The sequence below is a fragment of the Notolabrus celidotus genome, chromosome 20 (assembly GCF_009762535.1).
Source record: "Notolabrus celidotus isolate fNotCel1 chromosome 20, fNotCel1.pri, whole genome shotgun sequence".
NCBI lineage: Eukaryota > Metazoa > Chordata > Actinopteri > Labriformes > Labridae > Notolabrus > Notolabrus celidotus.
The window spans coordinates 2,420,960-2,445,523 of NC_048291.1; the positions used below are offsets into that span (position 1 = coordinate 2,420,960).

Below are 24,564 nucleotides of genomic sequence, written 5' to 3' on the forward strand. Positions count from 1 at the left end.
TTTTGGGACTCCAAAGGGGTTCACTTGATCTTCTGACACACCATCAGACCTGAAGATGATCTGTGCACATGTGCAGCTCCTCACCTTGCTCCTGTGCTCCTCAGCGCTCTCTAGCTCCCCCTGCAGTTTGGTGATGATATCACAGAGCTCATGCCTCTGCTCTGCACACTCCCTGCGGTCCTGCTGCAGGATGTCCATCAGAGCCTGAGGTTAAAAACAGAGATCAGCAGACTTACACAGAAAGCACAGGAGGACTCAGTGTGTTGAAGTTTAACGAAGAAGAGAAGCTTCCTCTGACTCTGTCTTTAAAGGTGAAGTTAAACTCACCGAGTCTCTCATCTCAGTTCCTTTTTTTGCTTTCTGAACCTCGGTCCTCTGTGGAGGTTTCTCTGGTACAGCAGGAGGGGAACTGTCGACTCCGTTAGAGATCACGTCGTTTCTTTTGGCTGACGTGGTCTGGAGTCCTGGAGGATCCAGAGAGTCTGCGTCCTTCAGTCTGGACCTGAGCTCCTCTACCTGCGTGGAGACGAGCAGAGGAGCAGTCGAGTACAAACATCTGGAAAATGATCTCTACAAACTTCCAGTAACATCTTCTTTCAAAGTTTCAAAGAGTTAAATAAAGAGTGCATACAGCTCTTCTTCATCAGGCTGCTCATCAAGAACAGATCATGATGATGATGAAGGCGAGCATCACAAATATTAAGAAACAACTCAACACAAGTTTCAAACTCTCATCGTTCACACGTCACAGACGAGTTTCAGCAGCTCAGCTGATAACATGGTCTCTGTGTTCAGATCTGATCAGCTGGAGTCACAGTTTCAACTGAGCTTCTTTCTTAACCCCAAGATGAACAACCTCTCCCCTCAGCTCTCTCTGCTCTCTGTCTCTGTCTCTGTCTCTGTCTCTGTCTCTGTCTCTGTGAATGTTAATGTTTAGTTGTGAACATCTTGTCTGGGAAGCGGTCTCTTGTGTTAAACAGGAGCGAGTCCCCTCATGGAGCAGCAGACCCTTTGAGGCCCGGAGCAGCTCTGTGACGATCAGATCTGTCATTAGTCAGATCACAGCGTCTGAAGCAGCTCACAGCTGTTTGAGGATCAGGAGGAATGCAGGAACAAGTCAACCTTTAACTCATCTCAGAGGGGGCTGCTTCAGACTCTCAGGAAAGACTCTTCTTGTTAAAAACCTTCATTGAGTTTAGAAACCGGTCTGTGGTGACACACAGATCCTCTTTCCTTACAGCGCTGAGGTCAGTCGGTCTGAACAGAGACCGTGACGGAGTCTGCCTGCAGCTCCTTACCTGAGTCAGGAGCTCTCTCTCTCGGCTCGAGGCCTTGCCTTGTTCCTCCAGGGCTCTGGAGTACTTCACCGCCTGCTCCAGGTGCCGGTCCTTCAGCTTCCCCAGCTCCCGACTGGAGGACTCCCAGTCCTGACGGACCCTTCAGATCACAAACCATCAAACACTCTCATCTCCTCACTGACGACACATCACTCACTCCATCCTCATGAGGAGATGTGATCTTAAATCTCTGCAGCAGATTCTCCTCTCAGAGTGAACCTCAGTCTGAAGAGGATCTTTGCTCAGAGTGAAGATGCAGATATCAAACCTCATAAACAACAACAACAACAACAACAGCAGCAGCAGCACAAAGACAGAGACAGAGACGTACCTCTCGAGCTGCAGTCGGTCGTGTCGTAGCTCCTGGGCTTTGCGTTCAGCCCGGCTGCGTTCATCCTCCGCCATCCTGCAGCGCTGAGAGAGGCGGCGCTCACACATGCGGCTGTTCCTCAGCTGCTCTCTCAGCTTACGAACCTCCAGGAGCAGGAACTGGGTCAGACCCTCCGGACCTTCCTCATCTGTGGAGTCCAGACAGGTGGAGGTTAGACTCTCCTCTCTGAGCATGCACTCGTCTCATCTGTGTTCTCTGAATGTGTGTGTGTACTCTGGGGTCAGGATCTAAATGGTCGATGGTCTGACTCCAGAAACCTTTAGTTAAACACTGAATGTTGGACTCTGAGTCACCCTGAGTCCAGACCTCCTCCTCCTCATGCAGACTCATCCACCTTACCCAGGATGAGGGAGCACCTCTGCGTTGGCTGCTGTCCCGTCAGCTGTGTGTACTGCTCCGGGTGGTAAAACTCCAGAGACTCCATGAAGGCCTGAAGACCTCTCCGACCCTGACCCCGTAGGATGTCCAGCAGACGGCCTGTTGGAGGAAGAACAGAGTGAGGTAAATAAAAACACTCAGGCTGAGGTCAGTGCTCCTGTGAGGAGAGGTCAGTGATTGCTGTCGTTCAAACATGACGCTGATGAATGATTGACTCTCTCTCAGTAAAGACACTCTTCTTCTTCAACCTCTCTTTATCTTCCTTCACTCCTCTTTCTCCCCCCAACTGCTCTGCACTCATCTTTTATCTCTCCATCCTGTAATCGTCTCACAGCGCAATGTTCATCCTGACCATCATGATTCTCTCTGATAGCATGCTGCACACTCTGCACTCTCTGCACACTCTGCACACTGCACACTCTGCACTCGTTACACTGCACACTGCACACTCTAAGCACTATGCACACTCTGAGCACTATGCACACTGCACACTCTGCACTCTGCACTCTCTGCACACACTGCACACTCTGCACACTGCGCACTGCACTCTCTGCACACTGCACTCTGCACACTCTGCACACTCTGCACACTCTGCATACTCTGCACACTCTGCACACTCTGCATTCTGCACACTCTGCACACTCTGCACTCTGCACACTCTGCACACTCTGCACTCTGCACTCTCTGCACACACTGCACACTCTGCACACTGCGCACTGCACTCTCTGCACACTGCACTCTGCACACTCTGCACACTCTGCACTCTCTGCACACACTGCACACTCTGCATTCTGCACACTCTGCACACTGCGCACTGCACTCTCTGCACACTGCACTCTGCACACTCTGCACTCTGCACACTGCACTCTGCACTCTCTGCACACTGCACTCTGCACTCTCTGCACACTCTGCACACTCTGTACACTCTGCACACACTGCACACTGCACACTCTGCACACTCTGCACACTCTGCACACTGCACACTCTGCACACTCTGCACACTCTGCACACTCTGCACACTCTGCACACTGCACACTCTGCACACTCTGCACTCTCTGACACTCTGCACACTCTGCACTCTGCCCACTCTTCACTCTCTGCACACTCTGCACACTCTTCACACTCTGCACACTCTGCACTCTCTGCACTCTCTGCACACTGCACTCTGCACACTCCCCACTCTGCACACTCTGCACACACTGCACACTCTGCACACTGCACTCTCTGCACACTGCACTCTGCACACTGCACTCTCTGCACACTCTGCACACTGCACACTCTGCACTCTCTGCACACTCTGCACACTGCACACTCTGCACACTGTACACTCTCTACCAAGCGGCAACCTCCGGTCTTAAACTATGAAGCCCATGTTGAAGTGTTATAAACTGCAATTCATCGAGAATCCACTTGAGGCTGGCTGCAGAAACACCGAAAACCACATAGACATGAATGGGATTTTCTGCATTGTCTTTGACTGTAGTTGTTTCGTCTGTCTGCAGGACGTTTCTGTCGTTGCATTTGTTTTGGTGTTTTGCTCATGTTTCTGAATCTGCTCCTGATTTAAATATCTGAGGCTGTTAATGTGATGTGTGTTAATGTAACTGTGTTAAAGGAGTGAGATCTGGAGCTCATGGTTTTAATAAACCAGGTGTTGTGTGATCTGGTGTCTAATCTCTGTGACTGTCTGTTGGGACGTTGTGACTCCTGAAGTGTCCCCAGTGGCGTCCCCTCATCTCACCGGCCTTGCTGATGCGTAGAGGATACTGAGTGGAGTTCAGCACCTCGTCCTCATCCTGCTCGTCGATGACCTTGCACTGACGAAGGTACGGCGTGAGTTTGGCCGGGTGAAGGATGCGAGTGAGCTTGTGGCGTACTCCCTCCACGCGTTCCCAGAGCTCCTCACATCGCTCCTCTGACCACAGGGCCGAAGATCGCACGTCCTCCTGAGCCAAGTCCTCCTCCTCCTCCTCCGTCCAGACCGTGACGCCTGCAAGAGAGAAACATGCAGAGTTACAGAAGGTGAGCTCCGTTTAAAGGACTGAGCTGTGAGGAGAGGACAGAGGACGAGAGCATTGAGACATCTTCTGCAATCAGTCACTAAAATAATATTCTGTTCTCTGGATCACAGAGAGATGGACTGATCTGATGTCCAGTAACAAATGAACTGTTCTCCTGTGGAGGGTCTGACTGCTTATCTGTGTCTCTGCAACTCTCAGCTTCAGAAGAGTGCAGAAGAGTAAAGATAAGACATCTCTGTGGAGAACCTGAACCCTCTGCGTTCAGCCCGGTGTCCTGAAGTCTCTGGGCTGTTTCTCTGGATGCTGAAGGAAAGAGATAAAGCTTGAAGCCTGATATCTTTAAAACAAGCTGTGAGGGATCCACACCCTTTCGAAATAAAAGTCTGACAGCTGAGTGATTAAGTCCAGGATTGTGAAATCAGTGATGAGGTGATGACTTCAGGCTATCGTGAGTTACAAGTAGTTTCACACATAGTTTGGGTTCATGCTCTGCAGCAGTGTGTGTGCATCAGTGTGTGTGTAGCAGTGTGTGTGCAGCAGTGTGTGTGTACACTCAGTTTATTGCTGTGAAGCTGAGAGACGGTGTTTATCGGGGCCATAAAGCAGAGGGGGGGCAGACTGTTGGTCAGTGCCTCAGAGCGCAGGAATGAAAACACGGCCGTGACTCATCACACACCTAAAAACACTTCAGGGGTCTGCAGACGAAAGCTGCCTCATCCTCGGTGAGAGAGGAGGAGAGGAGGAGACGAGGAGACGAGGAGAGAGGGAATGAATCCACCTCATCATCGATCTACTCTGACAGATTAACGCAGAGGTTGATCCTGTGATCTCTGAAAACTTTCCCCGTCCTCTCAGATCCAGAGAACGATCAGTGAAGCTGCGTTAATCCAACATCATGACTCACTGTGTTCATTAGATGAATGTGACCTCTCATGACCTCTCTTTGTTTTTATTCCACAAACTTAAAAATGAATCATGTTCAGATAAAAGTGTTTTATACTCTGACCCTTCAGATAAGAGGAGTGAGGAGCCTGCTGCTCCTCCAGCTGATAAGACCCACCTGAGCTCTCAGGCAGGCTGAGGCAGGTCAGGAATCTCAACCATTATCCAGAAATAGTCTGCAGAGACTCGGTTCTCACGCGGATCTGACTGAACTCCCCCTTCCGTGCTGTGAAAACACCCACACTCATCCTGAATCACCTTTTCTCACTAATCAGAGGCGGACTCAGGCTGTTTGGGGCACAGAGAGATTCATGAAGATCTGCCTGCAGTAGTTTGAAGACTGATTCTGGATCTCTCTGGTTCTCCACTGGGAGTCTAACTCCTGATTCACCGCCTTCTGGAGGATATTGGTGCAACGATTTGAGTTGGAAGTTAAATTATGGAAGAGGAAAACACAAACTGATGAAACACAGTTAAGAACACAATGAACGCTGGTGGTGTCAGTTTGGCTTCATTGCACACCTCCTGTAGAGCAGGGGTTCCCCAGGTGTGGGTCGGGACCCCCAAAATAGTACATTTTACCCATTATAGTAAAATATATCTACAGGAATAGTCGCTTAACTTGAAATAAAACCTTGAAAACAGAAAGTGTAATGAGTTCTCTGCCTTTCTTTGTTTCCAGATGACTCCTAAGTTTAGAGTTAGAGAACAGTTAATTATCTGAAGCATCAGTAGCAGCAGGTTCATTCATAACGGCACAGGAAACACACACACATGCTCATATAGGTAGGGTCATTTTCTGCAGACCAGCTAAATGAAGACACATTAAATCACTTTGAGGGACAGTGGGGGTCACGGTCTGTAAAGTTTGGGAACCCCTGCTGCTGTAGAGGATAAAGTCCTCGAAGCAGGGGGTCAACTCCAACCTGCAGGCTTCCTCTGCAGGTCTCTTACCTCCTCCATCCTCTGTCCTGTCTTCTGATTAAAGGGTATTTAATACTTAAACTGATGATTTGAACTCATGATACAGTTTACAGCACTAAGAACACCTAGAGAGGATTGAAAGGACACCTCTGTCTGTCTGTTTGTTTGTTTGTTTGTTTGTTTGTCATTACTCTCTGGAGCAGCATGTGTTGAATTTCAGAGTTGAAGTTTTGTGCAGCTGCAGGAAATTCCAAACTTTTAGTCTCTTTCTTTAAATTAAGGAACCATCCTTTAGTTTTAAGCAGCACACACCTGAGTCAGATTAAAGACACGATCAGTAACTAATAATAACTGTGCTCTTCTTTCTCTACGTGCTCGCCTTCTCTTCTTTGAGTTTAAATAAAAGTTGAATTAATGAATGTGATATCAATAAACTAGCCCACCTGACCTGAAGGAGACTACGCAGTCTCTGGGCCAGAACCAGCAGACTGAGGGACAGGTTTATCCACCAGGCAGTCAGGATGCTGAACTCTCTCCTTGTTTTGCCCCCTCTTCCCATAGTACCCCCTTCACAGACTTAACCTGGTCACTGACCCCCGCCCCCAAATCAACTCTGAGGTCTGTCATCCTCAGGACTGAAACGCACACACTCACTTTGATTTTAAGTTGCACTATAGCAAAGTTTTTTCACTGTTTTAAACTGTATTTTATTATTTTGATTAACTCAGTTCTTATCCTTTTCTAGCTTTCCTATGTTTACCTGTTGTTGTTGTTTCTAGGGTCTGAGAGAGAAAGGCAATATCAAATCCTCAGTATGTCTAGTGCATACTGCAGTTTATTGACAATAAAGAAGGCTTTGAACTACTTTGAAGATACCTGTGTTCACTAGCTGAGCAGCCCCTCAGAGTTTCAGAGACCTGATGTGAGTCCTCTCACTCTGACTTTAACCACATAACACAGATCCCGATCCTCAGACTGTCACTTTATGATTCATGTCATGAAATAAAACAAACACGTTAAAGAGCTGAGTCATGATGTGATGATTCATAGTTCCTCCACAGACTCAGATCTCTTTCTGTCCTCTGTTGACTTGACTCCGGACCTTCACCTCCTCTCTGAAACACAGCACCTGCTCTAAGCTTCAGCTCTGCCTCCCTGTTCTCTGTCACTGATTCATGAAACAGCTGAAAGTAGGTCAGCAGCTCTCAGGCGGAGAACTAACAGACACCAATAAGAGGAAACATCGCTTTAAAAGTCCTGATGTTAAATATGATCTCACCGCTCATGTCTCCGGTCTGCTCCAGTCTGCTCTGAAGTGAAGCGCAGAGTTTCAGCTCCTCTTCATCCTCTCAGGTCATAAGACCAGGCAGCAGTGAAACCGGGCAGTGAGTGAGAGAGAGAGAGAGAGAAGTCCACCTGACAGGAGAGCAGCGGAGCGCACACACCCGCGCCTTTACGCACACACGCGCCTTTACGCACAGCTCCAGCTCCTCCACCTCCAAAGACTCCGACCAGCCAATCAGAGAGAGGGAGAGAGGGAGGGAGAGAGAGAGGAGGAAAAGTCCCTCTCATTATCACATACCAGCGGACTTCCTCCTCGTCAGGCTGGAAACGATCCTTATATGGAGTCAGTGACGTTTAGACTGTGAACACTAGAGGGCGCTTTAACCTCGTGACTGTCCACTCAAACACTGCCTGTTAGCTTAGCATTAATCTTAAAGCACTGTCACTTCTTGGGGTAATCTCATGAGAAGGTTAGTCTTAGTTTTCAGCTCTCTGTGTGTGTTTTGGTCTCAGAGGTGAGTCAGACTGAGAGAGTCAGACTGAGTGAAAGAGTCTGACTCATCCACCCTGACTCATTTTCCAGGTGTTTCATGAGGAGCAGAAATATCTGCTGGTCCCTGGTACACCCACAGCTCAGAGTTTGTGCCCTGAAGGAAGGAGAGCAGTTAGTAATCAGTGCTGTCAGGGAAACATGAGTGACAGACTTTCATCCTCACCTTTAGAGGGGGATACAGCAGACTGTGTTTCTGCTGCCAAACAACAGAACGTTTGCAAAAGGAAGACAAAGAGCTCTGCTCCAAATTAGATCAACTCATAGAAGCTGCACTCAGGAGGAGATCATCTGAATATCAGTCAGTACAGAGTCTGTAAGTCTGAGTCTGCACAAGATAAAGACACAGCAGCAGAGAGCAGGAGGAATATAGATACACCTTAATGACAATACCTGAGAGGGTTCTACTTGTGAGACTCCTCACATGAGAGTCCTTCATACCTCTGAGATGATACAGTCAACACTCATGTGGTGAGTGAAGGAAATGATGGCATGCTATTTTGGACTCCTGCAGAGACCTTCGTGCAGAAGTAACTTAGTCAGAGGATGTTTACAGAGAGAGAGCTCTCACCTCAGCGAGCCTCCTGATCAGATCTCATTTACATGATCTCTGTACATGAACCTGTCTCTCAGCAGCAGCAGCTCTCAGACCTCCAACAGAAAGCCTGTTTGTTCAGGGAGCCAGAGAGACGGAGGGTAGCCTGACATTTCCTGACCACATGCCAAAGAAAAGACACATTCTTCTGCCAGGCGTCCCGTATTTCCTGTCTCCACTCAGAGGACAGATTCACACCCTCTTCCTGCAGCGGGGTTCAATCCCTCGCTCAGGATTCACCCGCTGCTCTGGAGGAGCTCCTCCAAGAGAGAGAATCTATTTCACTGACATGTTCATCCTCACATCTTTGACATGCACTCCTCTGAGGTTGTGATTAACTTTGCACCCTGAGAGTCACTCTCTTCAGGATCTCTTTCCTCTGGGTCTCAAACAGAAGCCGGACTTCTGCAACAGCTTGTTTGAAAAGTTGCAGGGCCAGTCAGGGAAAGATGCACCAATCAGAATCATCTATTGGCTGCAGCTGTATGTCTTCTAACACCAGATCCTTTCAGTGTCTGCATCAAGGTATGAAAATAAGATGAGTGTGGACACGGGGCGCTGGCTCTCTAACGACCTGAAGGTACTGACATGAAGAATTAAGAGTGCAGCTAGAGAGGGACATTACAATACCTCTATCTCTCTGTGTCTGTGTGTCTCTGTCTCTCTGTGTCTGTGTGTTTGTCGGTGTGTCTGTGTGTCTGTTTCTGTGTGTCTCTGTGTCTGTGTGTCTCTGTGTCTGTGTGTCTGTGTGTCTGTGTGTCTCTGTGTTTATGTATGTCTCTGTGTGTCTCTGTGTGTGTGTGTGTCTGTGTGTCAGTGTGTCTCTGTGTGTGTCTGTGTGTCTGTGTGTCTGTGTGTCTGTGTGTCTCTGTGTGTCTCTGTGTGTCTGTGTGTCTGTGTGTCTCTGTGTGTCTCTGTGTGTCTGTGTCTCTGTGTGTCTGTGTTTATGTGTGTCTGTGTGTCTGTGTGTCTCTGTGTCTGTGTGTCTCTGTCCTGTATGTTGTACTTCTCCTTAATCTGATAGTGACTCATGATCTCACCCCTCCTCTGTCCGTCTTCCCCTTTCTTTGCCTCCTGTTTGTCTCTCTCCCCCCCTCGGCCTCTTCCTCCAAACAGCCCCATCCATCCTCTGTCAGCTCCTCCAGGCTTGGTGTGTGGAGGGAGGGAGGGAGGGAGGGAGGGAGAGAGGGAGGAGGGAGGGCTGCAGTGCATGCATTCCTTTTGTCTCTGAGGTGACGGCGGCACAGAGGAGCCTTTGACAGTGGACCCCACAGCCCGCTCAGACTGGAATGTGTGACTTTGTGGCGGTTCAGCCCAGCTCCTCACACTCTGAGTTTCAGCCCTGTGAGCTGATCCTCCTCACCTGAGCCTGCAGGTGTTTCTGAGAACAGACAGCACCAGTCCACTGAAGAGCTGTCACTGAGCCCACCGAGGTGTCACCAGAGTCTTTATGTCTCTGTGTGTCCCTGACCCGGCCCGTCACACAGGCCTGGTTCTTCCCCAAGAGGCTGACCCTCCATGGCTCCATCAATGACTCAAGCCTGGCGTCTGCACAGATCGCCTCTTTGTATCCGTGAAGAATGCTGCTGCTCTGATTTTTTTGGAAAACTGAGGCAGAAACAGAGAGGAGGGGGCCCTGAGACAGATTTATATCTGACGTGTGATTAATGCTGTCTTTGTTGGCAGGATCCTGCAGCAGCTTTATTAAAGATAAACCTCTGAGGCGTGACGACAGAGTGATATGAGTCAGATTATCAGGCTGGAGGTGTTCCTGCCCTCCACTCAGAGAGGTTGATACATCTCACATAGTTTCCTCCACTTGTGGTTCACATCGTCAGCTCTTCTGCTCCACAGAGAGGAACTCAGAAGTGAAGCTTAATGAGATCCTATAAACAACCCAGAGTGATACTACGTCCTGTTTAACATGAAATCCACATCAGGACACCAGGAGGCCGGCGTGAGGGGAGGAACTCTTAGAGAAGCAAACAAACCGTTAGAGCAACAACGAGAGGATGGAAATATAACAGAATGTAAACCAGAGTTTATTATCAGGACCTCACATACACACAGGGACAGGGTTTATATCAGACCACACTGAGCTGGATCAAGACAAACCAGGACGGGGGTGAGATGAAAAGGAGCCAACTACAGTGTGTCTTTCATAATGAACCGTACGTTCGGTCCAAGCTGAGATGATTCGGTCCCTGGAGGAATTCCTGTTTGTTCCCAGCCTCACTCTTCTGTTACGAAGCATCGCTCCAGCAACTCAGCATCTGATGGCGAGCTGGCAAAGCTCAGGGATGCTTTCAGGTGTTATTCAGGTCTCAGGGGTTTTGGTCTTTAAGAATCAATCTTGTTAAATTTACACTCAGATGTCAAAACAGCCGGAGGAGCAGAGAGACGGAGGCAGGAGAGGGAGATCGCACAAGAGTGACTTATCCTTCAACGACAGTTCAGCAGCGACTGAGTCAGTGAGCTCTTTTAAATCTCTTCTTAAAACAGTTTTTCATCTGAATTTTATTTTATTTTATTTTATTTTAACTGTCTTAAGAAATATATTTTAAAATATTTTTTACTCCTTTAGAGTAATTTGAGGGGAATTTTATGTCTCTTAAAATATGTTTTATTTCTTTATCTTGACTTGTGTGTTTTTATGAACTGCCTGTTTTATTTTGCTGCCCATGTGAAGCACTTTGAAAAAACAAATATTATTATAATTATTACTCAAATGAAGAACTTTGCATGGAGAAAACTTCAGAATAAAAGCATGGTGTGAAACTGAGGATGTTCTCACCACAAAAAACAACAGATTGGGCTTTTACTTTGAAAAGTTTGACAAACAGAAGAAGCTAGAGAGGCCATTCTAAATGACACAGATCATCCACTTCACAACTTCTTTGTGGAGCAGAGAAACAGCAGCAGTGGTCGGCTCATCTCTCTGCGCTGCAGGACTGAGAGATACAGAGAATCATCCATGCAGACATTAGGCTTCAGGACTCTCTAACCAGTGGGAGATGAGCTGACAGACACCTGAATTACTTGTTTTATGTGATTTTTATAATTTTATCTGCTAAACACCTGAATTTCTCTCAGGGATAAATAAAGTACATTCTATTCTATTCTATTTATTTTCATGTCTGTGACATAAAAATAGTAAATAAAGTCCTCAACTTATTGCCTGTCTGGCTATTTTGGCTGATGTCTGTGTTTTCACCTACAAACCTCCGGTCTAAAAATATGAGTCCAATGCAGAAGTGTTAAAAACTGCAGTTCATGGAGGATCCGCTTGAGGCTGGCTCCAGAAGTACAGGAAGTCACATACACATGAATGGGAAGAAGCTGCTCTTTACAGCAGAAATGAACATGTTTACAGCCTGGTTCAAAAGACAAGTGGAGTCTGGATAGCTCATGTCTGGATGTGCTCTCTCTGTGAGGGGGTGAATTTTATTCTAACGCGGCAATTTTGAAGATATTGAGATTACGAGTCTTCCAATGAGAGGCACAGCTGACTTGATTGACAGGCGGGAACATCTTTCTTTAATGTTCGTTTAGCTGTCTCTGTTGTCACCTTTAAAATACTTGTGAATGCACATTTATTCAAACAGGCCTTCGACTCACCCTGTACAGACTAATGTTTTGATTATGCTATTCTCTGTTTCTTTTAATGTTTGGGATATTTTTTCTGTGAAGGACTTTGTGATTTTATTCTATGAAAGGTGCTATATTAAATAAAATGTACTAACTCACTGCAGCTGTTGGCTAGGAGGCTCAAACTCCGCCTCTTTATGTCACATTGGCTCCACAGAAGCAATATGGCTGCCGCCGACGATTGGCCTCAAAACAGCTCTTCAGAAACAGATGAGTGACGTCACCCAGGGACGGATCCTACGTCCATATTTTATACAGTCTATGGTTTTAACATTGGGCTCTATGGGGACTGACTCACTTTTGGAAGCTGCCTCTAGTGGACACTTGAGGAACTGCAGTTTTTTTCCTCACTAGTGGTTTCTGTTTTAAGAAATACATCATCATATAAGGGCATTATCTAAAGTCAGTGCACACTTACACACAGGTTTTAACCACAGACTGTATAAATATGGACGTAGTATCCGTGACATCACCCATCTGTTTCTGAAGAGCTGTTTTGAGACCAATCGTCGGCGGCAGCCATATTGCTTCTGTGGAGCCAGTGTGACGTAAAGAGGCGGAGTTTGAGCCTCCTAGCCAATAGCTGCAGTGTTCCTGCAGTCAGCTGTGCCTCTCATTGGAAGAATCGTAATCTCAATATCTTTGAAATTGCCATGTTAGAAAAAAATTCACCCCCCTCACAGTGAGAGCACATCAAGAAATGAGCTATCCAGACTCCACTCGTCTTTTGTACCAGACTGTAAACATGTTTATTTCTGCTGTAACGATCTGCTTATTGTGTATGTGGTTTCCAGTACTTCTGGAGCCAGCCTCGAGCGGATCCTCGATGAACTGCAGCTTTTAACACTTCCACAGTGGACTCATATTTTTAGACATCTTTATTTTGTCTCTTCTTCTTTATTAGAATGGAATGAGTGACATGTTGTTGTTGTTGTCAGTCGTCTCTTTGTTCAGTTGGAGGCCTGCTGCTTCAGAGAGCTGTGTTAGATAAATGTATACCTCAGGGCGGCTGAGGGGGTTTCAGTCCAGGATCTACCTCAGCTTCAGTTCCACAGCAGTCAGCTAATAATCCCTCCTGCTCTCTCACTATGACACCAGATTATAAAGTATCCTGTTGATCCGCTCATTTCACCTCTCAGTGTCTTTTCCTGACATTCCTGCAGACTAATGTGCGCACACACACACACACACACACACACACTCACACACACACACACACACACACACACACACACACACACACACACACACGTCTGACTTTGTGGTGGCAGTGAAAAACTGACGCCCCTTCCTGTCACTCTCCTTCCAGCGCAGTGAGGTCTGCGTTGACGTTTGAATTACAGGGTGTTACATAGCCGTCTAAATCTGAGCTGCACCGCACATTCAGCTCCACCGACCACGGCACATCAATTTCCCAACGCACAAACAGTTTAAAAATGTAGCTGCAGCTCACCACGAGCTCAAAGCTGCTGTACAACATGAGCAGGGTCTCATGGAGTAACACAGCACTTTAACAGATCAGGCCTCAGCCGTCTGCACGGCTCAGGATTTATGTCTCTGCTCATATTTCACTTTCTGTACTTTGATTAATTTCTTTACGCTCCTGCTTCTCTCTGCGACGTGGTCTGACGTCTGACCTGGAGGGGACATCCTGGGGTTGCTGTTTGGACTCAAGGTGCCACGTTCCCCCAGTCTGGACCAGACTTGGCTTGCTGTGTGGATTCCCTTTTTAGTGACTACAACAAAACAAACAGCGGGATGAAAAATGCTCCTCTGGGAATGATAACAATAAAGAAGAGAGAGTGGCGGTGCGGTGAAACGCTGAGGTCTATTTCAGGCACCGCCAAACAATGGCTGACTAAAATTACACAAACAGAGGATTCTCAGGGCGCTCCATCAGACGAAGACCGTCCCTGAGTGTGTCATAAGTTATTCGGGATTACAGTCACCTTCACTTTAAACCTCTAAAAGAATCTGGTCTCTGTTTCCACGTCCGGCTTTGTAAGGGTCTGTGTGCATGCTTCATCCATGAGCACAGCCTGGGAGCACAAAGGCTGCTCTCAGCTCTCAGACATCCTCATCTGTCCCCCAGCAGGCACACCAACAGGGACAGAGACCAGCCTTCCCTCAGAGTCTCTGTCACAACCACAGACTTCTTCAAGCGTCTCCCTTCACACGTCTGAGACTCTGCCGGCTCGGCTCTGAACACAATGAACAGACCGCTTCATCTGAGCGGACTCCAGCAGGAGGGCTGGGACTCTGCTGGAAGATAAGGTCACGATGCGGGGTCAGACTGCACGGTCTGTAGTCTGTGAGGACGGTCTCTGTGTCAGAGGAGGGTTAGGCTGTTATTCCCCGGGTTGCTTCTGTTTCTCTTTGTTCACTCGGTCTGGTTGGTCCCTCACTGACTCATCATAAAGACAGCGATGATGTTGTTACCAGAGATCCACAAACTTTCCCTCTGTGTCCGTCTCACAGCACCAACGTCCTCGTCTGCTCCCATTGGTCAACATCACTGACGTTGTTATTGGGACGCATCGTAGAAGGAGGAAGGAAAAACCCAACATGCTAGACTTCCTGTCGGGAGGTCACGAGGCCTCGCAGATGTGGCCTTGATTGTCGTTCATTAACCTGAGAACACTAACGTAACAGTTAGTCACACCATCACTAACATGGGAGATATTTGACCCAATAAAAAAGACTTCCCATCAAAATAAATCATAGTACAACAATTCTTTGCAAATTGAAGTACTCCTCTTGTACTTCCTGTATAAAACACAAGAAAACTATCATGATGGAACCTGATAAAAACACTCTGTGTGAAAAATTAGGGAATCATTAAAGCTGGGGTTGGTAGTCTCTGAAAACTAGCATGAATTTGAATGTAGCATGTCTTCAGGACTCCGTCTAACCCCTCATAGCTCCTCCAAAACAACGCCCCTGTTACGGCTGAGTAAGGAGAGCCAGAACCCAGATGCCGAGTCGAACAAAAAACGTTTATTAACAAAAGGTAACAAACAGAAAATCACCTTGACGGGAAAACGAGAACAAAAGGTCAGAAATAACTAAGGGTGTCCAGGAGGGAAAAAACTCACTAGAAACATAAACCAGAGTAACTACGCTGAGCACAATACTGAGACAGAAGATCTTTACGGGAGCGAGGACACACGAGACACAAGCATGAGCGGTAATCTTCTGGCACTGAGGAGAATTTGGAGCAGGCTTAAGAAGCCGGGCTGATTGTGGGATGAGAGGCAGGTGTGTCTTGTGAGCCTCGCTCCCGTGGAGATCGGCCCCGCCCCTCTGCATGTACCTGCTGAGGGAGAAAGAAAAAGGATCAGGAGGGAGGGCAAAACACACACAAAAAACCAGACCATGACAGCCCCCCCTCATATGAATGAGCGCCGCTGATTCACGACCATATGATGGTGACTGATTCAAAAGCGGTCTTTGTGAAAGTTAAAAACACAAACAAACATGGCTGCTGTTAGAAATCACAACTCACAGTGAGCAGGAGAGAGGAGAGACAAGAGGAGAAGTTCTTCATTCATTCAAACATTGATTGTTGCTTTGTTGGTTGGCGTGGTAACGGCCGACAGTGACCGGTTATCAAAGATCAACGTGTTCACCAATCGGCTCGTCATCACTACAGCGTCCGAACGGACGCTACAGTACATCTACATTTTCTGTAGGACTTAGTAAATGTCATTCATTCTTCTGCTTGTCATAGCCCCCGTGGTGAGAGCTTTTTAGACTCTGATCCGGACTACAGTCCTGAGCAAAGACCCTCATGGGGTCAGAGGGGACAGGCCCGAGGTGGAGCGAGAGGGGCAGTCAGTAGAGTCAGGGGAAGCAGAGGCAGGAGACGGGGAGTGAACGCCGGGGAAATGTACGCTCTGCAGGAGGCGGGCAGAACGGCAGGACGGGATCTGATTGGTTTAAAATTGTGGACCCTAATGACGGTGATTGGTTGGTGTTTTCCCAGGTTTACTCCGGCTGTAGATAGCAGCTTTTTTTACCTCTTTTTTAAGAACACATTATGTATTGATTACCATCAGGACATAAAGATCATTTTAACCAGTAGAACAAAAAGTGGATCTAAATCTGAACACCAACCCCAGATTTAATGATTAATAATTTTTTTTTTAAATAATGGACCTGGGAACTTGTTCTTTGGGCCTCCCATTCCTGGGACACTTGAAGGCACAGTCTCCCTGGATCAATGATAACCTACTCACAGCAAACTCAGACAGCAGCAACATAATGAAAATCACATAACCACAATATCATGGGTTAAAGTCACCCAACATTAGTGTTCTAGGGTTAAGACACGCTACACAGGATAAAACCATGAGGTTGATATAAACATGCTTACAATGTGTATTTATAAGTGTGTTTGAAAGATTGATATCCTTTAGGTCTGTAAAGTATTGTGTGTTATTAAAATGTATTATCTAACTGTGTTACATTCTTCAGAAGGATTGGTCACAACAGCACAAACAGCAAAACGATGCCAAGGACGACCTGATCACACACATCATAACAGATCAATCCACAGAAAGTAGTCCGACTAGTTCCCCCTCTGCCTGTTGACACTGTGGTAAAAACCTTAGTGTGGTCTCAGGCTGGTCTTGGTCGTGGGGAAATAATGACAGTTTTTGGGCTCAGATGTGAGAGCAGCCTGAGGAGCTACTGGACCCCAACCATCTCTGAGAGGGAGAAGTGGAGCAACATCCTGTCCTGTGATCCAGACTTTAGAAACAACTAGAATTCACTTGTTATCCAATAAAAGCTGAGTCAATAAAGCGTCTGAAGGTATCAGACTCTGAGGAGCGCTCCCTGTGTTGAGCTGGGCTCCGTTCTGGACTCTCAGCTTCAGACGAGGTTTGTAAAAACAAAGGGAGCGGTAACTGTTCAGGGAAGTTTCTATATGTAGTGTCTTTGTTATTATTTTAGCCTAGAAAGCACCGAGGACTGACTCTACAATGCTCTATTGTCCCTGAGCCAACACTCGGCTTCCTGGCGGGTCAGAATCCACGGAAACAGGAGCGAAGTCCAAACAAAGACACAGGGGTCGACGTCTTTCATGTACCCCTTAACTCAACCCTCCATAGATCAGAACCAGAGCACTACTCCCCCCCCAAGCTTTACCCACATGGTCCCACAATGAAACAAATACACGTCTGTGTTCATGAGGACTGACGTCTAACCTGGACCTGACACCATGAAGGGGGATCCTCTGGGTGAGGATCGATCAGTCCGTACCCGACCGGCTCAGATGAGTCTCTGTTAAACTCCCCGGCTCTGTGGGGCCGTACTGAGCCTGCTGGGTCTGAAGAGAGTTAAAGCTTCTTGGCAGGATTTGTGAGAGAGTTATTTCCTGTGGAGAAAAGTCTTTTTTGTTTCTGAGAGTTTTCATCCTGTTTGACGAGCCCTCCTTCCTCTGCCTCTCTCTCTGTTCCTCATCCAAAGCCCCCGGGCTTCATGTTGATGTCACTTTATCCTCTTCTATCCTCGTTGATCTCTGTTCCTCTGTCGACCTGACTTTCCTTCTCTGTGTGTTCCCTCCATACCTCACATTAAGATCATTCAAATACAGCTTCAGACGGTTCCTGTGTGAAGAAGAGGGAAGAAACATTTCAGCAGGATATTTTAATATGTGAGCTTTCCTGTCCCTGCTTTCCTTTTTATCACCTCCTTACAGAGACCCTGAACAACACAACAACAAATCACAAACACAACAACAACACAACAACAAATCACAAACACAACAACAACAAATCACAAACACAACAACACAACAACAAATCACAAACACAACAACACAACAACAAATCACAACACACAACAACAAATCACAAAACACAACAACAACACAACAACAACACAACAACAAATCACAAACACAACAACAACACAACAACAAATCACAAACACAACAACAACACAACAACAAATCACAAACACAACAACAACACAACAACACAAAAACAACAAATCACAAACACAATCACACAACAACACAACAACAACACAACAACACAACCACAAAAACACAACAACAAATCACAAAAACACAACAACACAAAAACAACAAATCACAAATTCAACAAATCACAACAAAACAACAAATCACAACAAAACAACAACATTAGCCTCTGAACAGTACATTTATGCAGTCAGTATAATAATATTACAATAATAATAATAACAATAACAATCATATAATAACAATACAAATAAAAATAACAATGACAATAATAATTATAATAATAATAATATTTAAGGCAGTTTTAAACAGCTTCTTGGTGCATTACCGCCCCCTGCTGGACTGGAGTCTGGATCATTACAACTTCATTCTTCTGTATTTACTACAAATCTGAATACTGGCTCAACCTCAGAGGAGTTACTGGACTCGGGTTATATCAGCTGTGTGTAGTACACCCTTGCGCCTGGACTCCTCCTCCTCCTCCTCCTCCTCCTCCTCCTCCTCCTCCTCCTCCTCCTCCTCCTCTCTCTCTCTCTCTCTCTCCTTCAGTCTCTTGTTAGCAGCCCTGAGTCTCTGCACGCTGCTGCAGACTCCAGAGGACTCTAAAGGACTTCAGAGGAGTGATGTTAAAGTGGTTTTATGTCTCAGACGGTCTGCACCATGACCTCATGTGAAGGTAAGACTCCTCTGCAGCGCGTGTGTGAGATCTGTCTGTAACTATGACCTGATTGGTTACTCTGCAAACTTTCATATAAGTCTCTGCACAGTTTAGAATAGGAGTCTGCTCTCTGATGTGCGCCTCGTGATTCTCCAAAACCTCTGAACTCTCAGGACCTCATGCGTCTAAAGATCCATGTGTGTGTGTCTCATCCTGCATGTCTCTGTGTTCATGCAAAGTGGCAGAGTCTCTCTCTCTCTCTGTCTCTCTCTCTCTCTCTCTCTCTCTCTCTCTCTCTCTCTCTCTCTCTCTCTCTCTCTCTCCCTCCTGTGTTGAATGCAGATGCATCACAGTAGCTCTGCAGGAAAGTGCTGAGCTCAGGAGAACAGAAGGAGACTTTTTTCCAGAGGCTGCAGTCAGAAGCTGAAACAGTGAAAGTGTTGTAGCTGTAGTGAAGGTGATGGTGAGACTCTGGCTCTGAGCCGGGCTCCTGTGATGTTGCCCTCTTGAACAGCCTCCTCTGCAGCCTGACCCCTCATCCCTGCAGCATGTCAGTGTTTGTGTGTTTTGTAGGTCATCTCTGAACATGTTCCTGTGTAATATGTAACATAAGCATCACGTCATGCTGACGGGTTCCTCCTGCAGCAGCTCCGAGCTGAAGCAGCAGACTCTGAGATCTTTGGTGGTGGTGGAAACTTTAGACCGGTTGGTCACCCTCCTCGTGAAGTGGAACCAAAGAACAACTGTGAGAGAGCCGTGCCAGGGCTCAGATCAGAGAGCTGGCAGCCCGTCAGGAGGGATTGTGTCATGAGTATAAAGACTTATTGTACCCAAACATCTGCTGCAACGTCCGTCAGCAGGATATTAAAGCTCTCACACAGTGGAGGTGTTGTTGTTGATGTTGTTGTTGTTGTTGTTGTTGTTGGTTCTGCTGCTGAACATTACACACATGAGCATGATGACAGGGTACTGGTGACTTCAGGGCAGTCTGATATAAACCTGGACCCTGCACAGAGATAGGGACAGGTAGACAGTGTGGATGTAAATGAGGACCATGACACTCTTTAACTCTGCTCCTGTTTTTGTGTTTGTGAGGTGAAAGTTTGCAGAAGCAACTTTTCAGCTTCAAAGAGAATGGTTTGTGTTTGCTCTTCTGGGCTGCTGTTTGGCCTCATGTCCCCTGTGATCTGCTGACAAAGCTCCCATACAGACCAGAATCCATCCTCTGAGCGATGGTCGGGGTCAGACCCGAGCACAGAGAGAGATCCGGTTGTTGACGCCACATTTCTATTCTGTTTTCATAGAAGTCATTGAGCTGCTGAAGAGTTCTGATGTGTCTCCTCTCATGACTGGTGTTGTTGACTCAGTGCTGCAGTAAATAAAGTGTGAGGGGGGTAAACAGGATGGTAATTTACAGGTCACAGGATACGATACACGCCATATTTACAGAGTTCAATGAAACAAACATGATGAAGCCACTGCGCTCAGATATGATCACCTTTATAAACCAGCATGCTGCTGTCAGAGCAGGGAGGACCGGGTGCAGGACCCACGGTGCAGTCCTCATGGTGCAGTCCTCACGGTGCAGTCCTCATGGTGCAGTCCTCACAGTGCAGTCCTCATGGTGCAGGCCTCACGGTGCAGGCCTCAAGGTGCAGGCCTCAAGGTGCAGTCCTCACGGTGCAGGCCTCACGGTGCCACGTAGCAGCAGGTCCTTTAAACTCGTGCACGCTGTATTTTGGAGCGTGATGGTCAGGGTGTTCTGACCTCAACCACAGTGTGCCGAGCTGTGCTGTAAAAGGAGCGAGACTCTCTGGTCCAGTGGAGGACGCAACCTCAGAGCGACACAGGCCTCTGTGTGGATGTGTGTGTGTGTGTGTGTGTGTGTATGCACTTTGTGGCTCAGTGATCCCAGATGTTTGTCTCACAGTAAATCTTCTTGCAGCAGACGCAGTGACAGAGAGGGGAAGTGTGTTTGGCAACGTGTTTGTGACAGAAGGAAGAGAAGAGGTGCAAGATTTATTACAGAACGAGGGTTCAAACTTTACAAATGAAGACGTTAAACACGTGTTCCTCATCAGCATCCTTAGTTTGCTGTAAGAGAAGACGTCTGGCCTGCACTCTGCTCACATCACACCTGTGTCAAACCTCTCGTGTGTTTCAGCTTCACCATCACTCAGGCTGCACACACTCAACACTTGTTTATGGATCTCTGCAGGTTCAGTAATCAGATAATAACATCTCTCTCCTCCTCTGCGTTTCTAAAGAAGCCACTGTTCTCCTCTGCTGAATGTCAGTTGGAGTTGGAGTTGAGCTGTGTTGGGTTGAGAGAGAGAGAGAACATGCTGGAGACTCATGGAGGGTTAAATCTGGCACCAGCAGACTGGATTGCATCATCAAAATGAAGGATGCATGACAGTTAGAGAGGCAGGAAACCTCCAAGCTAATGCAGAAGTGAAAAAAAACTGCAGTACCTCAGGCGTCCACTGGAGGCTGCGTTCAGAAGTAAAGGGATCCTGTTTACAGCCTGCTACAGGAACAGATCTTTATACATGACAGCTGTGCAGAGATACATCTTATATCACTCAGCTGTTTAGATGAAGGCGTAGTGATATGCATATGGTGGGGGCGTGGCTAATTTGACTGACACGTGGCTTAAGGCCCGCCTCTACGTGTGTTTCTAGATGAGCAGGTAATAAGTGAGAGTCTGCACCCAGGGTCACCATGACAACCCCATCTTTAGGTTTTTAACTTGTGTTTTTGTATATCTGTAATCATGAGCAGGGCGGCACGGTGGAGCAGTGGTTAGAACACAGAGAAGGTTCCTGGTTTGAATCCTCAGAGCCTCTCTGTGTGCTGTTTGCATGATCTCCACGTGGCGTGTGTGTGTGTGTGTGTGTGTGTGTGTGTGTGTGTAGTTGTTGTATAACCTTTTTAGTCTTGCTTTTAAGTACTAAGTTTTATTCTTACAGTTTTATTTCACCTTACTTTATTTATTTATTTGTTTATTTTAATTAATTAATTAATTAATTTTAAGTATAGCATCTTATTTTAATTTAACGGTTTATTATTTGAATGTTTTATTATCTTATTTGTTTTTTATTTTTATTTTGGTGAGTTTATTTCCTGTTTTGAGTTTTAACATCTTATGTTTCCCCATTAAGATATCATGAGAGCATTTCCTCAGTTCATTCAGCAACTTCTCTTTTGTTTTTCATTTATTTATTTATTATCTAGTTCAAATTTTAGTCACTTTTTATTTATTTTATATATATATTTATTTATTTTAAGTATAGAATCTTATTTTCTTGGTTTAATATTTTAGCATTTTATTATCTTATTTATTTATTTTATTTTGGAGAGTTTAATTTCCTGTGTTGAGTTTTAACATCTTATGTTTCCTCATTAAGATATCAAGAGTGTTTCCTCAGTTTGTACAGCAACTCCTTTATTTTTCTTTTTGTTTATTTTATTTGTATTGTTATTATTATTATTGTTATTATTATTATTGTTATTATTATTATTGTTATTGTTGCATAAATTGTGTTTTTAATCTTATCCTTGTGGGATGGGTTTGGGGTCTGGGATGGGATTAGGATGGAGGGTCTTTTTATTTTTATTTTATATATATATATTTTAAATGTCTTCTGTGTGAAGTTGTTTTTATGTACAGCACTTTGTGTAACAATGTCATCGTATGTTAAGTGCTTTATAAATGAAGTCTGATTGGTTGATTGATTGATTGATTGATGATTGGTTGTCGTCCCTCCATGTCAGCCCTGTGATTGGCCGGTGACCCGCTCCTTCCTCCCTGTGTGTAGTTTGCAGTCTGACCGTGCGTTGCGTTGAAAAGTGGGATTAGAGGGAGAATTAGGGCAGGTAATCTGAGTCCCCATGGGTGGCACCGACACCTTGCTCAAGTGGTTACATCAGAGGTCCTGATTGGTCTGCGAGCAGCCTGTGTTGACATTAATCCAACTCTCTGTGGATTGGAGAGGTCACGTGTTGGGAGCTAATCACGGCCTCCTCTACTCAGGGAGCGTCTCAGAGGTAGACGGAGGGAGGGGGGGACACACACGGGGGGTCCATGGGAGAGACATGGACCTCTCTGGAGGTCTGGGGAAGTGAATCTATGGATTAAAGGTTAAGAGTAAATCTGCAGACCGGCAGTCAGCTCAGGGTGAACACGCAGACCTGAGGATTCAGTTTCTACGTCACGTCACGGCGCCTCAAGCCAGGAGTCAAAATATAAACAAACATCAGCGTCATGAACACACAAACACACTCATGAAGGAGATAACTTTCTTTAACCCCCGACTGTCAGATGTTCCTCAGATTAGATCCAGACTCTGAGAGGAGAGAGAGTTTCTGTGATGAAAACAGAGCAGGTAATCCTCCCTCTCAGGCCCGGGGGAGCAGAACAGGTTTGGCATTGTTGCTCTGACAGATTACAGTTACATTTATAATCCAGAGTTTGGGACATTTTCTGATGCTTTGACTTAAACTCTGAAACTCTAATTGGTTTAATCTGAAACTTAAACTGCAGAAGAATTCTGTGGACTCAGGAGAGAGATCTCAGAGGGAAGTTAAACTGGATCCTGTGAGGTCCTGGATTCAGGTTTATGTGTGCAGATGAAGACTTACTGAGTCCTTCAGAGTTTAAGCGTGTGTGTGAATGTTTGAGTGAGTAACTCGCCCCTCTCTCTCTCCTCTCTCTCTCAGCTGGCCTCAAGTGAACTGGAGGAAACGCTGAAGCCCCCCTACCTGGAACCCATCGGAGGACTAAGTGGATTGGAGGCGACTGAGAGCAGGAGAGGGAGTCAGAGAGGGACAGAAGACAGAAGGGATTAGCAGCTAATCCAGAGCACGGACAATCCTGGAGGAGCCTGATCTGCCGTCCAGGTTGATTCCAGAATAACAGTCCCTGGATTATGACTGCCCCCTTTGGAAGGAGCGTCGCCTTCCTTGTGTCTCTGCTCTGATAACCTCTGGGTGATCTGAGGTCTCGGGTGCAGAGGACAGAAGCGGGGCGAGGGGCCGGGTGACGGGTGACGGGGTGCCTCATGGACTGCGTGGTGCCACACTTGGATAAACCTCTTTAGGGAGACGGTGCATGACAGCCGACCCCCCCAACCCCACCCCCGGCTCTCTCTCCTCTGGACTCTACGGAGACCTGACACACTCATCGGGGTCAGACCTCTTCCTGGAAGTGTGGATGCATCGAGCACCGAGGGAGAGGACTCACTGCCAGTAAGTACCCGAGTGTTCTCTTCTTTGGGTCTCTCTGTGAGGAGCTGGAGCTGCTGAGGGTCTAAGGGGATGATAGACTGAAGGGCTGGACGCCCTCCAGGGAATGATTGGTCCTGATGTGTCATCGAGAGAGCAGAGAGGAGACTGAACAGGCTGATAGTCCTGAACCTGAACCTGCAGAGGGACTTCATCCACAGAGTTTATATAAGTTTAATCATCTCGCTGTAGTCTGTCAAGCTCTCTCTCTCTCTCTCTCTCTCTCTCTCTCTCTCTCTCTCTCTCTCTCTCTCTCTCTCTCTCTCTCTGAGGTCTCTGAGATGAGCCGCTGAGTGCTGCAGAGGAGTCAGACCGGTGCTTCCCTCAGATCACCTGAGCTGCTGGTCTGAGCTCCCCCTCAGTGCTCCTGCAGCTGGACTTTGAATCTTTAATCTAAACACAATCAGATTCCAGCCGTCCCTCTCTCTCTCTCTCTCTCTCTCTCTCTCTCTCCCTCTCTCTCTCTCTCTCTCTCTCTCTCTCTCTCGCGCTCTCGTCTCTTCGCCCTCCTCTCTCTCCTCCCTCTCTCTCTCTCTCTCTCCTCTCTCTCTCCTCTCTCCT

General features: G+C 46.7%; 2 protein-coding genes across 2 annotated transcripts in view; both read right to left on the bottom strand.

Moving 5' to 3' along the window:
- Nucleotides 1-7,685, bottom strand: part of LOC117832006 (caspase recruitment domain-containing protein 10-like) — a 14,188-nt gene extending 6,503 nt beyond the window's left edge. The window contains exons 1-7 of the mRNA XM_034710949.1: nucleotides 7,273-7,685; nucleotides 3,848-4,096; nucleotides 2,068-2,205; nucleotides 1,669-1,855; nucleotides 1,299-1,437; nucleotides 328-516; nucleotides 85-204 (exon numbers count right to left, since the gene is read on the bottom strand). Coding sequence (XP_034566840.1) covers nucleotides 85-204; nucleotides 328-516; nucleotides 1,299-1,437; nucleotides 1,669-1,855; nucleotides 2,068-2,205; nucleotides 3,848-4,096; nucleotides 7,273-7,279 — 1,029 coding nt within the window. The 5' untranslated portion in view covers nucleotides 7,280-7,685. The remainder of the gene's footprint in view (nucleotides 1-84; nucleotides 205-327; nucleotides 517-1,298; nucleotides 1,438-1,668; nucleotides 1,856-2,067; nucleotides 2,206-3,847; nucleotides 4,097-7,272) is intronic.
- A 16,273-nt stretch (nucleotides 7,686-23,958) lies between these two features.
- Nucleotides 23,959-24,564, bottom strand: part of LOC117832327 (heat-stable enterotoxin receptor-like) — a 23,505-nt gene continuing 22,899 nt past the window's right edge. The window contains exon 25 of the mRNA XM_034711418.1: nucleotides 23,959-24,141. Within this exon, the coding sequence (XP_034567309.1) occupies nucleotides 23,959-24,141 (183 nt within the window). The remainder of the gene's footprint in view (nucleotides 24,142-24,564) is intronic.